Source organism: Pagrus major, chromosome 15 (genome assembly GCF_040436345.1).
Source record: "Pagrus major chromosome 15, Pma_NU_1.0".
Classification (NCBI taxonomy): Eukaryota; Metazoa; Chordata; class Actinopteri; order Spariformes; family Sparidae; genus Pagrus; species Pagrus major.
In genome coordinates this window covers 26,425,953-26,440,466 of record NC_133229.1, presented here as the reverse complement: position 1 = coordinate 26,440,466, position 14,514 = coordinate 26,425,953, and the positions used below count along the sequence as shown (strand labels likewise).

The 14,514-nt window shown below is 41.9% G+C and overlaps 1 protein-coding gene across 1 annotated transcript in view; it reads left to right on the top strand.

The window, feature by feature from the left end:
* Nucleotides 1-14,514, top strand: part of LOC141009049 (contactin-associated protein-like 4) — a 71,123-nt gene that overhangs the window by 35,317 nt on the left and 21,292 nt on the right. Inside the window, exons 6-10 of the mRNA XM_073481458.1 lie at nt 7,724-7,899; nt 8,009-8,155; nt 9,886-10,153; nt 10,660-10,809; nt 10,885-11,056. Of these exons, the coding sequence (XP_073337559.1) occupies nt 7,724-7,899; nt 8,009-8,155; nt 9,886-10,153; nt 10,660-10,809; nt 10,885-11,056 (913 nt within the window). The remainder of the gene's footprint in view (nt 1-7,723; nt 7,900-8,008; nt 8,156-9,885; nt 10,154-10,659; nt 10,810-10,884; nt 11,057-14,514) is intronic.

Below are 14,514 nucleotides of genomic sequence, written 5' to 3'. Positions count from 1 at the left end.
ATGATGCAAATATATAGGTAGCGGTTGTATTAGAAGCCATGACACCTATTCCTACGGACTGATCCTTTAATGTCACCAAGCCAAGCATTTACTGCATGTGATCACATGCATGTCATGAATCTTGTTGCTATGATTAATTTGTGGTTGTGCGCTTAGCAAGATCAATAATCAATGAGATTTCTGAACCTCGCTGTGTGTTTTATTGCTCTCCCCATAGATCTGTTGGTGGATAATATCATGGTGTTTGTTGACCACTAGTTTCTGTTCTTTGTCTAGTACATGCTTTGGTATCATGAATTTAGGGGATGCTCTGCTGGTTTTACACATTAAGTGTAGTCTACTTGTCATCAGCAGACAGTTGTATAATGTCTTGTTTAGCTCTGGAGGGGGTTAAAATAATGACCCAGAGGATTTCATCTTCCGTATTTCTAATTGGGCTTCAGACTTTTTGCACAGAAAACCTGTGTTACAACGTGATGGTGTCGGTTTTGAAAGATGATGGTACTTTTGAGACTTTCCAGTGTTTAGAGCTCAACTCATACAGTCTGTTGTCACTCCTAGTGCATCAAATACAGCAGCCTGGTCAGTGGCCCTGTGCTTCTAAGTTTGACGCTCTACCCCTCTTGTGTCACTTCTTGAAGCACCGCTCTAGTGCAGTAGTATAAAGAGCAAGGAAAGTTTGGGTCAGGGGGTGGTCGGGGTGGTTAGACATACATTGGACTTTCCCTCTGGAGAACAATGAATGAACGTAGATAAAAAAAACATCAAAACATTGATCTGATTCCCAATTCTGAGGCTGTTCTGTAAATACTTTCCAAAAAAATGATAAAGATAGCGCCTTATGATCACTTCAGGCTTATATCAGCAATTTATTAGTCAGTAACACCCTCTCTGGTTTAAGCACCACCCACTTGCTTTTTAAGCCCCACCCAATCCGAGTACAGATTCGGATACAGATGATTTAGTTGATTGAACACATACATATAATGGTGTAATTGCTCATCACTACCAGATACTAAAAGTCAGGCTATGTCGATATCTGCTGACCAGTTCTCTCAACTTTGGAAGTTGAATACCAAACTGCTGGAGAGTTCATTTTGTAGCTGAGCTCATCTTCTTTCAGTTGTTGTTTGGTGTGTATATTCTGTTACGCTGTTGATTTACATAGCAGTGAAATACTATTCAGACAAGCGTTGGAGAAATATTTCCACTCACAGACATTCGATTTATGTGTCACCCTGCTCTACTATTCTTCATTTCAGTGGCATCTAAACTGCGGAGCTCATGTCCTGCAGTTTATGCTGCTTCATATCCAGATCCATCCTGAAGTCATTTGTTTAAGAGCAACACCACATACAGTCACATCTCATGAGAGACTGTCCTCCTAGCAGACACCTACATTACTTTTGTGAATTTAATAAGCATAATTAAAGGTCTTAGCCTGTTGCAGCAGTTGGTGGATTAGATTTATGCATGAATTCACTAAATTTATTCTCTTTGCGGTCGGAGGAATGTAGCAGGAGAACACTCGTGTGTGCACAGTTGAAAAACTGGCTTTGACTTCTGTCAAATGTTTTTTGGAGGGGAAAACCCCAGTCTCTGCTATGCTCGCCTGAATAAAATGTTAGCAGTTAATGTTTCTGCAAACCATTGATATGTGCACAATTGTGCCATCATCTACCATATTGACATTTCTAAAAAGACATGTCATATAACTTTCCCAATACATACTGGCTTTCATATCGGTAAGGTGGAGGGGATGGTGGTGGAGTTTGGTGACAAGGCTGCCAAGCTGGTGACCATTGTTTAAGACTACGTTTCCCCATTTGTAAGCGTGACACCACTGGATATTTGAAGGACGCCTCCGGACGGGAAGTCAGGACATCTCTAGCCGTGATTGTGGTGAACACAGGAGGTATTTTAAGCCAAAACATAATTTTCCTAAACCTAACCAAGTGGTTTTCGTGCCTAAACCTAACCAGATCAAAAGGGTTGTGACAAAATATTCAACATTTTACCAAACAGCAACATAAAGAAATGTAAAGTTTCAACATATCAAGAGTCCTCACACCAAATATCAACTCTGTACATACTCTTCTAGCTTTATTTGCCATCTCTTCTCTACCTACCTGTTGTTTATTGCCATGCCAGTCCACCCGGTAAGATCTTTACTTGAGAGGTCATAAAATGGAAGGTAACAGTCAGATTATCATGAAGTGATAAGGAGCTACTGTGATGTATCACTTTCACTAAAGATGAGGTAATTATAATGAATAAGTGGCTGGTTCAGAAACAACTTATGAAGAAAGTGGTTTTTATTGCAAGTCATATAGATATCTACAAACTAATCATTCAACCACCTCTCAGCCTCATCGTTCATCATTTTATGGTCCTCAATTCGGAGTGATTCAGGAGCTGCTCATTAACTAGGTCATTATCTGGATGCTTCTGATTTGTTCCTCGCTCTTTCCTCTGTAGCACATCTTTGTGTACCAGGTGTCTCTGTGCATGCTTGTCAATAAAACCTCAGAAAACAGACTGAGGGGAACATTTTCCATTTGTAAACCAATTTTTTATTCTCTTTTTGCTGTGCTATAAATGTAAATTTGAAGCTTGAACTTGACTTGATTCATTTCAGACATGCCGCTGCCTTGAAGAGTGACAACAAGGTTAATTGTGTTTCTCTTTCTTCTTCGCTGCAACACAATGAATATGGGTTTTTTTAATGTTTTTTCTCAGGTCGGGGGAGTTGTTTTCAGGAGCAGTCCTCTCCAACTTGTTTTTGATTCTTGTCAGGAACCAGACTTTCTGTCTGCATGACATGTAACTTGTTCCTTGCACACTGATGGATTTTGGGATTTGAACGTTTGGTTATTCAGCTTTGTCTGTCACGCAGAGCTCCTATGCATAATCATCAGAGTCCATGATACATTTGTGGACGTGTGTCTTGACTCATAGCTCTGTGGCTCTGAAGACGTAATATTTAGGCCATTGATGTACCCCTTTAAAACTTTTACTTTGAAAAACAGAGATAAATAACATGCACCTTTACCTGCATTCGATTCTCATTAGTGTGTGCCGGTCTGGCCCCCACTGTAAAACCCCATTATGAGAGCTTTGCTCCCCGGTGTACCCTAAACAACCTTCAGAAGCACTTAACAGAAGACACTTAGTTCCACTCTGTTTGCCTGGAGCCGTCCAAACTGTTTGAATAAATACACTGGCTTATTAAAATTCATGCGCTCTCTCCAAAAGCATCTCATTTCCTTGCTGCTATACATTCATCATAATGTTTGTAGTTGTGTAGCTCACTGGCTCATAATTAAGCTCAGCTTGTTTCTCTACTTCTGTGAAAGTGAATATGCCAGGAATCAGTGTTCACTGATCTTTTGCCTTCTGGCTTAGCTTTTTGTTTGTTAAGGATGAAGGTTTCAGTAAGAAAAACTAAGCGTTCCTTTTCCCTGAAAAAGATGAGACAGCTTGCTAGATATGAATAATGCATATAATGGTTTTATATGCTATGTATGCTTAATTTCAAGTTTAGAAACTGTATAATGGGAAAGTTGTTTGCATGAAGGCACGCTGTATGTGCAGTTCATGTACGTTGTGTACACGTATGGACACAAGACAAAATGATAGAAATCCAACGACTGAATGGGGGGACGGCCAAAACGTCAGACGTATATCACTGTTACTAAAACAACATGAGCGTTGCAGCGTACCAACAGCAGGCGTACCAGACCATCACCGCTCTAAGACTGAACTACTTGGTTGGGTTTAGGAAAACATTGTGATTCGGCTTAAATTAATAACTACTTCCAATCCAGTCACCAGAAGATGTTGGTCATGTACGTTTCTTTAGGTTCAGTTTTGTATTTCTCTCTTGTCACAACGCTGTGCTTATGCTCTGCTTAGGTTGAGGCACAAAAAACACTTGGTTAGGGTTAGGAAAACAGCATGGTTTGGCCTAAAATGTTTGTTTTGGTTGCCAAAAACAAGGCTGGAATTTGGCGATTTCCTTTCAATAATACCCGCTCTTTGTCGCTATAAACATGACTGGAAATTGCCCCCAGTTCTCCATAAATATATCCAGTGGTGTCACGCTGACAAATGTTGAAAAACCATGGTCACTAATTAAAGATATCCAGTAGTTTCACACTTACAAATGCTGAAACGCAGACTCGAGCTGCGGTCACCGATTTGGCAGCCTTGTCGCCTCCAACTCATCCCCTCTGCATCCCGTTATGATAGTCAGGTAATAAACATGTAACGTGAACGTGGACTTGCATCCACCGGAGGTTGGGTTTGATGGTTGGGTCTCTTACATCCCCTGACTTCCTCCTTTACTGACAAATTGCTGCCTTATTACTGCCTAAGAAGATATGGAAAAATGAGACATAATAAGCTGCTGTCATAGTCGACCTATATGGTCGTTTTTTCTGATAAGGACAGCCTGCAGAGAGCACAGGGAAAAACAGATCAGGGAATTGAACTCTATCACACTCTCTATCTGTGTGGTTCACTTATGACCTGAAGGAAAGGGCTCAAATTCTTCCCAGAGGAGTTGACAGGAGCTGCCTGTGGAGCTCCGAGTTTCAGATAGACGCTGTTGAAATGGAGAAGATTGATTTGTGGTCGTATTAAAACTGCTCTGCCTTGAGGCTCCATTGCTGTTGGAATCTCCATCATGCGCAGACTGAATGGACTGTAAGCACCAGAAATATGTCAGAAGCGCTGGTCTGTCTTGCTCCATTTTATTTTATTTGATTTATTCTCTATACAAAAATTGAGAATCTTGATTACTGAGAGCCTTTTTTAAGCACCCACATATACACAAACAGATGCTCTTTGGATGCCGATGATGACTCATTCTGGATACAGTCTGTCAACTCAGCTGTCTCAGTGAATGGTGAGCTGTGTGTCATGTTCAATACTGCAGTATTGACTTGCCATGCTATTCTGCCCGGCTGGATTTATAGGAAGGCGTCTCACTTGTGTTCAGTCTTACAGGGTTGTAAATAAAGAGCTTAGCCTTCATCCGAGAATCAACACATTCATGTCGGAGAGAGCCGGCTGTGCTTAATTTTACAGCTCACAGCTGACTAACACAGAGGCCATGTTTGACTCACAATGACAAGCTGATTAGCTGTAAGCCTGTGAGGCTCAAATGGGCCCTCATGTAGTGGCTTGTTATATATAAAGTCAGAGTGTTTTTGAAGCGAGGCTCCTTCAAACTCTTTCTGGAGTCATAGCGGTGGATATGTTCAGAGATTGCTGATTGTTGTTGATGTTTAAAACTTGCCGGTCGTGTTGACTGATTATGTAGACAGTCACAGACATGAAATAGAAAAGGAACAAATAAAAGAAAAGAAACAATTACAGTGTCTGCTTGATTCTGGCAGCACACAGAGTTTTGACATTTTGACAGCACCTGCACAATAACAGAAAGTTAACGCATATTTTCAATGCGTCTCGAAAAGTCTCACAAAAGTAAGAACTAAAACAGAAGTGGAATGTTAATGTAATAATAACCTTTTCTCTGACTTTGTTTTTTGGACAGATTTCATACATTTTCCTCCAGGAGAACTTGTAGTGAGCAGGTCCGAGGGTTTCACATCTCGCCTGTGTTGACTGATTGTGTGTTGCCGTCTTGATCATTTAAGCTGAACGGAATTAAAATGAAAATGCTGAAGTGATTACAGCCACACTGTCATCTGATAAGACCTGTCGATATCTTCCAAATAAATTAGATTCAGAGATGTAGAAGCAGGAGCAAGGCAGCCGATGATTAGGTGATATTGCCTCGGGGAGCTGTCTGGAATGATCTAACGCAGAAAGCTACACTGTAAGAAGTAAAGCAAGCTTTGAGGAACTTTAAACAGCTTCCCGTGTGATAAAAACAGGAGAAGTTCAGACACTTCACTTTAAAAAATCGTTTACTTACTGGAAACGGCCGGAAAGGATGAGATCGTTTATATCACAACAACAGCACATGTTGGAAAACTGAAGTGTAAGATGATTTAATGCTACCTGACACTACTGAAATATTCATTTTACCCACCTCAAGCTGAAAGAGAGAAACCTCCACACCCGTCTTCATGCCTTTCAACTCTCAGATGTCTTAGTATATGCCCACCATCTTCCCTCCCCGTCCCCTTCCCCTCGTCCTGTGCCACCTATTGCTGATTGGCGCTAATAGTGTTGTGTGGCTTGGTTTGTTTCCCATTTACAGAGCCAGGGCTGAACAAAAGAGACAGATTTTGTTTTGCCAATACATAAGCTAGAAACCTAACTGGAGAAAATGCCACTTCAATAACCACAACAACAACAAAAACAATGAATCCAAGGTGTTTGGACAAACTGCCAATGGAAAAAAGTGAAAATTGCCTCAAATGAAGTCCCATTTATCTTGTGAAATTGCCACTTTCTAGGTGAATTTGTCTTATATTAAGTGTAATTGACTAGATTTTAAACAAATACTTTCTAAGATTTTGAGTCTTTGCAATTGGCAGGTTACTTTCTCTTGCAGGGATTTAATGCCATGGTTTGTGTTCCCCCGTCACTGCATCCTGCCCAACAGGATTACAATGCAAGACTGACTACCAGAGAACATTTTGGGGACACACTCAGTACTGTAACATGACGTGAAGAATGAGACCTTCCCCGTCTTCTCTCAGTTGCCTATACAAGCCTGTTGAAGTCGTTTGATGCTGCTGGACTGTGGATTTTCTGCACGTTCTCGAGTGCCTCGTCTCAGTAGCTAACGTTGGGGTCCGCCACCATAAACAGCCAGCTTCCTGTACATGTTCCACAGAACCTCTTCATTCAACAAACGTTGAATGAAAGATGTGTGTATCAGTAATGATTAAATATACTCGACCTTGCCTTCATTTCCCTGTTTTCCTCTCCTTTTTGACATGTGCTCACATCTGTCTGCTGATGATTAAGTACTCGTCACTCTTTCCCTCTTTATCTGTCTGTCTCCTTCGCTCTCTCCTGTCTCTCTCTGCGGTGCCAAAGTGTCTGTCTGACTGATCAATGATGATTGATGACTGAACACATTTCACTCTGTCTGGGCCTCTGTCTGTCTGTCTTCTCTTTCCCTTTCTCTTCTCTTTCCCTTTCCCCACAAAGACAACGTTGTCTCCTTTCAAACAATATCTAATTCATATTTAATGATCAAGTGCATTTAGGTCTGTCTTCACCTCCTTCTCTCAGCAGATCTGCCAACACTTTGGGGGAGTGCAGAGAGCCGACAGCGTTTCCTTTGTCATTTATTTATGCCTTTTCGATCTCTCTCTCTATTACCTTTAGTGTTTGGTGTTATCACCTACCTTTTCCTGGTCTTTCATAGCTGTAGATGTAGATTCGGTTCTACTTCTGAGATGTAAGGCCGGTCACGAGTACTAGACTAGGAGGGACATTTTGTTCCCGGAGAGAGAAGGAGACAGAGGAGAATATATCAAAGCAGGACTTCTTCCCTGAATAAAATATGAGGAAAAATCTTAAGAATTAACAAAAGAGACAAGCTGACAGCCAGAAGAAAGAACATTCAGCGAACTCAAATATTTGATATCAATATCAGTTTTCAGGCGTCTGCACTCATTTATTGTATTTTATTTTGTTTTAAAAATTCAATATCTTAACTTCCTCTGTCAGATTGTTCCCATCATCATCTTTTACCATCACCACGTCTTCATCTAACTATTTCTTCTTCCTCCAGGCAGGAGTTCCTCTCCAGACGCCCAGCAGCTGGTGTCTCTGGGCAGCCTGTTGGATGACCAACACTGGCACGACGTCACGGTGGAGCATCACAGCACCCACCTCAACCTCACCGTGGACAAAAACACGCTGTGGGTGCAGATTCCACCGAGATTCACCCACTGGGACCACGACCAGGTGTGTTTGTGTCGGTGTGGGCTGCACACAAACATCCAGAACACCCACATGGAGTCACAGTCGCTCAACTTTGATACGTGTGGTTTAATGTTTGTGTTTCTCTGTGCAGATGAGTGTCGGAGCATATCGGGTCCTCGGCTCTTGGAGGTCAGTCGGGTCACACAGAAACTTTAAAGGCTGTTTGGAAAACCTTGTTTATAACGGCGTGAATCTGGTGGACCTCGCTAAACAGAAAGACCAGCGGGTCACTGTGAAGGTAAACCGGCTCACAAAGTGCAGATGAAATGTGTGTGTGTGTGGGTTTGTGTTTACCACTGTGGAGCCACAATTTGAGGGCTTGTAAGGGGACATGAATAATAACTCTTGGTCGGACATGAGATACATGAGAACACAATGTCAACTGGGACATTTAGCACCTATCATACCAAGACAATTGACAGTGGTGGAAGAGGTACTCAGAGTAGTAATACCACCAAGCACATACTTAAAGTACTAAAAGTAAAAGTAGGGCCGAGGTTTAAAAATACCAGAATTCCCCCTTAAATCTATGTAATGTAATAATTTATTAGTTGATTATATTTCATATTGATAAAGTAACTGAAGCTGTCAGATAAATTTAGAGGAGTGAAAAGTACAATAATTCCCTCTGTAGTGGAGTAGAAGTGTGTCTCCAAATTGTTCTTAAACTGGGCTGGCAGCCTGGCACCATTCTTATGTGGTGCCAGGCTGCGTTGTTACTAGTTGCTCCGCTGAGGAAAATAGAAAGTGATCGAGCTTTCTTTATGAAAGCAATGCCAACAAACCACTTGAAAACGTGAGGGTCGGGGAGTGTAGTCTGTTACCGCAGTGTGCTTTGTTACTTCCCACAACTGGCCCTTGAAAATGTCAAGTTTTTGACTGCTTGACAGGTGTTCATTAAAATCCTCAAAGAAACATCTAGTTAACAGTTAAACCACCGTCCTGAAACCACACTGCAAATTACTGCTTATTAAGTTGCTGGTCACCGTAGTAACAAAAGCTAATAATGACCTGACCATGTGTTCAACTGACTACAAACAAGCTGATGATGTCAGTGCAGAAACACAATAATACACTTTGAGGTGTCCTTGGACTATTGTTGTTGCTTACACTTATACTTCATTTATATTGTCAATTATGTATCAATCACTGTTGTCTGCAAAATGTTGACCATGTTATGATCAAAAGACTTTTATAATAATAAAAGCGTTAAGGCAAAAGACTAAGTTTAGTTAAGTACACAATCTTTATCTCTGAAAAGTGACAGTGTTATCTTAAGGTGCACTTATTAAAATTTTAAGAAGTGAGACATTATCTCCTCTCTTACATCCTCTTCAGTGTAAATGAGACGACGTGTTGGTTGTGCGTTTGTGTGTTTGTGTGTGTGCGCCGCTGAATCTCTACGGCATTCTCCTCTTCAGTCTGAGTTACTGTATATCGCTTTAACTCCCCCGCAAAGAGCTTTTAGATTTGATCAGGTGTCTGTGTTGCTGCATACTCCACTGAAAATAGAAACCCAGTAGGGAACCTGGGATGTAACATATCACTGTTGTTGCTCTGGCAGTGGACTTACTGTAATTACCACTTCTCAGAACAACGAGCCTGCCCGCAGAGACGTCCGACTGCTCCCAGTCCCTTAATCGCAGTTTTATTTCTTGCTTCCTCTTCCTTTTTTCTGTCTCTCAGCCCTCCTGCTCCTCCCAAACTTCCTCTCTGACCTTAGAAAGCTGTTGGGTGACATTGCTGCCTTTAGTTTGCTCTTCCTTGTGCTTATTCTAAGCCTGGCTATTATCATTATGGTAATAAGCTTGTGCTCTTTAAGGAGACTTGCTGATGAGATCTGTGTGCATCACGTCGCCGCCACACAGCCTTGGAAATGAATTCATATTCATTCATTATCATGTTTTTCCTTCTTTTACGGTAATAACCCCTCTCTCTCTGTATCTTCTCCTTCTCCACTTATCTCAGGGTAACGTGACCTTTTCTTGCTCCGAGCCTGTTTTCGTCGCCATGACCTTCACCAGCCCCGAGAGCTTCCTCTGCCTGCCTGGGGTGACAGAGCCGTCATCGACGGGTACGTCGGTGGGGCTTCAGTTTCGTACGTGGAACAAGGCGGGGATGCTTCTGACCTTCGATCTCCCAAAGCAAGGGGGGGCGGTGTGGCTGTACCTGAGCAGAGCCAGGCTCCATTTACAGATCCACAAGTCTGGCAGGGCGCCGCTGGAGCTCAGCGCAGGTCAGTCCGACCCAGAACCTCACATTTAGATATAGAATAAAAAAAACTACAAGATCTTTGTTATATATTTTGTAAAGTTGTTCACCTCTTTATTCCATTTTTTTCAACAATGGTCAAAACCAGAGAAATCCACAAGTTTACTCAAGGTAACGATGGGTTTCATTTGGTACCCTGTCGCTCTAAATTTTGGGAGTCAGGCAGTGAGGAAGGAAGTCGGCCAACAAGAAAAAATGTAACTTTAATTAAACTTTAAAACATGACCTTGTATAACATTTCTGCCTGAGTCATGTCAGTAGAGTCGAGCCCGAGTGTTTGAGCTAAAATGCTGAATCATGATCAGTTTCAATAATCAGACCGACCTCTGGCCTCCCTGTGACACAGAGCAATCACAGAGAATCGATAAGTGAATGACTGAAATTCTAATCATACACATTCATGAAATTCAGATCAAGACAGTCGATATTTTGTGTATCTTTGTGTACAGTATGTTGTGTGTGTGTCCTCAGGTTCAGCTCTGAATGACGGTCAGTGGCACTCTGTGGAGCTGATCTCCAGACGAGGACATCTGACCGTCACCGTGGACGGAGATGAAGGAGCCTCTGCACACGCCAGTCCCTCATTTCTTGTTGCCACAGGAAGTCAACTCTTCTTCGGGGGTAAGACAGATGAACACATGCATAAACAGGCTTTGTTCTTGGATTGGTTGACTGATGTTTCCTCTCCTGTTGCAGGTTGTCCTCCTGAAGAAAATGGCCAGGAGTGTATGAACCCCTTCAGGGCTTTCCAGGGCTGCATGCGTCTGCTGGCTGTGGACGACCAACCAGTGGACTTGATCGTGGTGCAGCAGAGGATGATGGGAAACTACAGCCACCTGCAGATCGACATGTGTGGCATCATTGACAGGTACATTTGTTTTTAGCTTTATGTAGGAAATGTTTTCTATGTAATACTGAATATTCTGCGTCAGAAGACATTGTCAAGATTTATTTTCTTACCACTTGTCCTTTGTAAACCCAGTTAATCTCCCTCTGAAGACTTTGTGGCTGGTTTCCTGTGAAATGGGGTTACATATGGATTATTAGACAGCAGTGGATTGGATACAGAGGGATTTGTTTGGCTCAACGTTTCCCAAAATGTTTCCTCGCTAAGAAAACCGTCCAGTTATTGTTTTGTCCGTCTGGCATCATATGAGGAGCAGCGTCTTTTTTTCTTCTGAGCCGAAATGTGGTTTGGCTTTCGTTGATTCTTCAGAAAGTGATTTATTTGCGAGAGGCAGTGGTAGCACACTGTATGGACTATTACAGAGAGAATAAACTATCCAGGACACACACACACACACACACACACACATTTAGAGTGGGTTGGCTCGGTGCCTCACTGTGTGATTGAGTTTGGAAAAATCCTGAGATATTTTGTTCCAAGTCAGTGGACAGGGTGTATTGGCAGGTTTGGAAATATATTTCTTATTTGCCCGCTTCGCTTTCTGCCTCTGCTTTCTCAATTGTTGTTGCCAGACGATCATCATCACTATTATCATCTTGCTGACACTTATGGGTTGTTTTTTTTGTTCATCTGGACTCCAGTGCTCTTTTCAAAACTATTTCCATGGTGTAAAAAAATGTTAAATGAAACTTCACTCTATGATTTAAAGAGTACATCCTGAAGTGTTGAGATTTAATTTAAAAACACGTCAACAAAAGAAGCTGCTGGTGCATTATAACAGCCTAGCTGCCAGAATATAATGTCACAAACATACAGTGTCAATATTCAAAGAACAATTTGATGGACAGATTGTGGTTTAAAACATGAAAATGAACTCACATTATCAACAGAGTGTAAAGAAACAACAGTGTTGACGTTATGTCAAAGTGATCTATGTACTGTGTTGCAGAGATGTATACTGAAGTTAGCATACTAACCAGCTAGCCTCAAACCGTTTTGTCTCCCGAGTTCACCAATGAACTCACAAAATAAATAAATCACCTCCATACTGTATCCCTGTCTTTAAACGACTTAGTGCCACTTAGCTCCACAGGTAATGGACACCGAAGAGTCCAGCATAGTGAGCAGCAGTGAGGGGTTATGCTGCCCCCTGTAGTTTTTGAGGTACCTTCAAAATCTGGTGATTGGGTTCATTATAATTCTGTTCTTAAAAGGTTTCTGTGCATCTGTTTTAGATTAACTCATCCATTTTAAATGTACAGAACAGTAAAAAAAAAAAAAAAAAAAGCAGTTGTATGGCAGTTGCTTGGTGGACAAAATTATATTTTGTAAGGATATTAAAGTTATGCCGGGGACAAAAGCTCTGTCAAACCAACATAGATGCTGTACATTAAAAAATCCACAGGAGCGTTGGACAGAATCAATAATCCAGACATCTCCCTATCATTAAACACTGGAGAAACCACGGCCTCTAATATTTCTCTTTGCTCTTTCTGCATTGAACTAAATGTCAGGTCGAGCTCCACCGTCTCATCCGAACGTTGTGTTGTGTGCGAGCACTAACACAGAACATGACATCAGACCTTTTTTCCAAATCATTACAGCCCACTGGCGTGTGACGAACATATTATCCTCTGAGCAGCTTTTTGTTTCAAGAAAATGTCAACTTGAAAAACTGATTTGCACTTTCCAACCCCTCACCTCCAACCCTCGTCGTGCTTCCCAGAAATAAGCGCCGCTCGACTGCTCGCATGCACAGCGAGTCTATCAGCGGACTCGGAGGAAGAGACACATGTTTTGCAAGACATGCATATTTGCAGATAAGCGCGGCAACAATGGGCTGCCGGAGTTTATAATGCGTATATTTTAAAAGCACAGAGTAGTGGAGTCTATACAAAGTGCTGCACCTGCCTCCATCCCAGCTTACTTCCAGATAACAAGCAAGGCAAAGAAATTGGTGCTAAAAAGCAAGCGCTGCCATGTGACAAGCCTGCTGAGTAAGGCTTTTTCTAACACTGACTAAAAGATTAAAAATACATGCTGCCTCTCCCTCTCTCTTTCTCTTTCCGTCTCCCTGCAGTCACAATTCGCTGACCTCATTTCCCCCTCCGAATATGTTTACCCAGTCGTCGCCGAGCTCCATTCATCCCAACTGCATCCCATTTGTCACCCCCTCCCTCCTTCCCCTCCTTCAGTCCATCTCTCAACTTTAATTTCTCCTTCCTCTCCCTCTCTCTCAGTAGTATCTCCATCATTTTGTCTCTCTCTTTGTCCCACTTCCCCTCCACCTCCTCCCTTCTTTGTTTTGTTCGCCACCCCCTGCTCAGTCCTGACACCGAGTTAACAGCAGCAGAGTTTGCTCAAACGTGTTGAAAGCCACGGACTGTGAGAAAACCCCACATGAAGTTTTTGCAGACAAAATCATAACTCCAGGATTATTTTTTCCGAATCAGAAAGAAAACAGCAGAGTTTCTTACAAACACGCTGCTGATCAACAGGAAAACAGCTTCTCTCAAGTCCACAGAAGACAAATATTCACCTGAATGTGTGAGCATTGTTTACAGAGCTTTGTTCCAGTCTGTGTTGTGATGGAAAGTTTGGAGCCTCAGCTGTTATCGGTGGAGGAAAATACACTTCACACTGCTTCACACACATGTAGTTAGACATGTTCACACTAGGGGAGTCATCGCTGTGCTCCGGTGCACCGTGACTGCTGCTGTGGAGGAAGAATAAGAGGGGAAGTATTTCTGATCCTCTCCTCTTGCCTTCTTATCCTATCTCGTCCAAAGACTGATGTCATTTTTTATCATTTCGATCATTCTTCACAAATTGCTTGAACAGATAAAAACAAGAATTATCGAAAAGTCTGTTAATGGGATTCGATTAGGGTGACAGCGGAGGTGTTTGATGTTTATCATCAGGAAACCTTTCCTTAATAACATAACATAATTATTCTTCCTCCTCACATTTAAATCTAAGGCTAAACTGAACACTGGTGTCAGACAAGTAAACCCTGGTCCTACACTGTAGGACGTTGTGTCTAATTTGTGCTCTTTTCATGTAATTCTTTTGATTTTTCTGATTTTGGTTACCACTTGCAATCTTTAATATTTTGTGCTCTTTTCACAAACATTTCTAGGAATTTCTGGGGTGTCTTGCTCTCTGATTTACTCCAAGGGGGACGGTCAAATCAGTGCACCCTAGTGATGAAAAGACAAATCCCCCAATCTTTTCCTCTACCTGAGCAGGAAGTTCTGTCACGTTAACCTAACCACACTGTGGCTGAAACAAAAAAATGATGTTAAAAATGGGACACTAACTTACTGTAGTCTACATGGAAGTCATGTGCAAGATCCATTCAATCAGCACAACTTGCTATGAAAACAGTCTCTTTATACCATATCCCCTGACTAGTGATA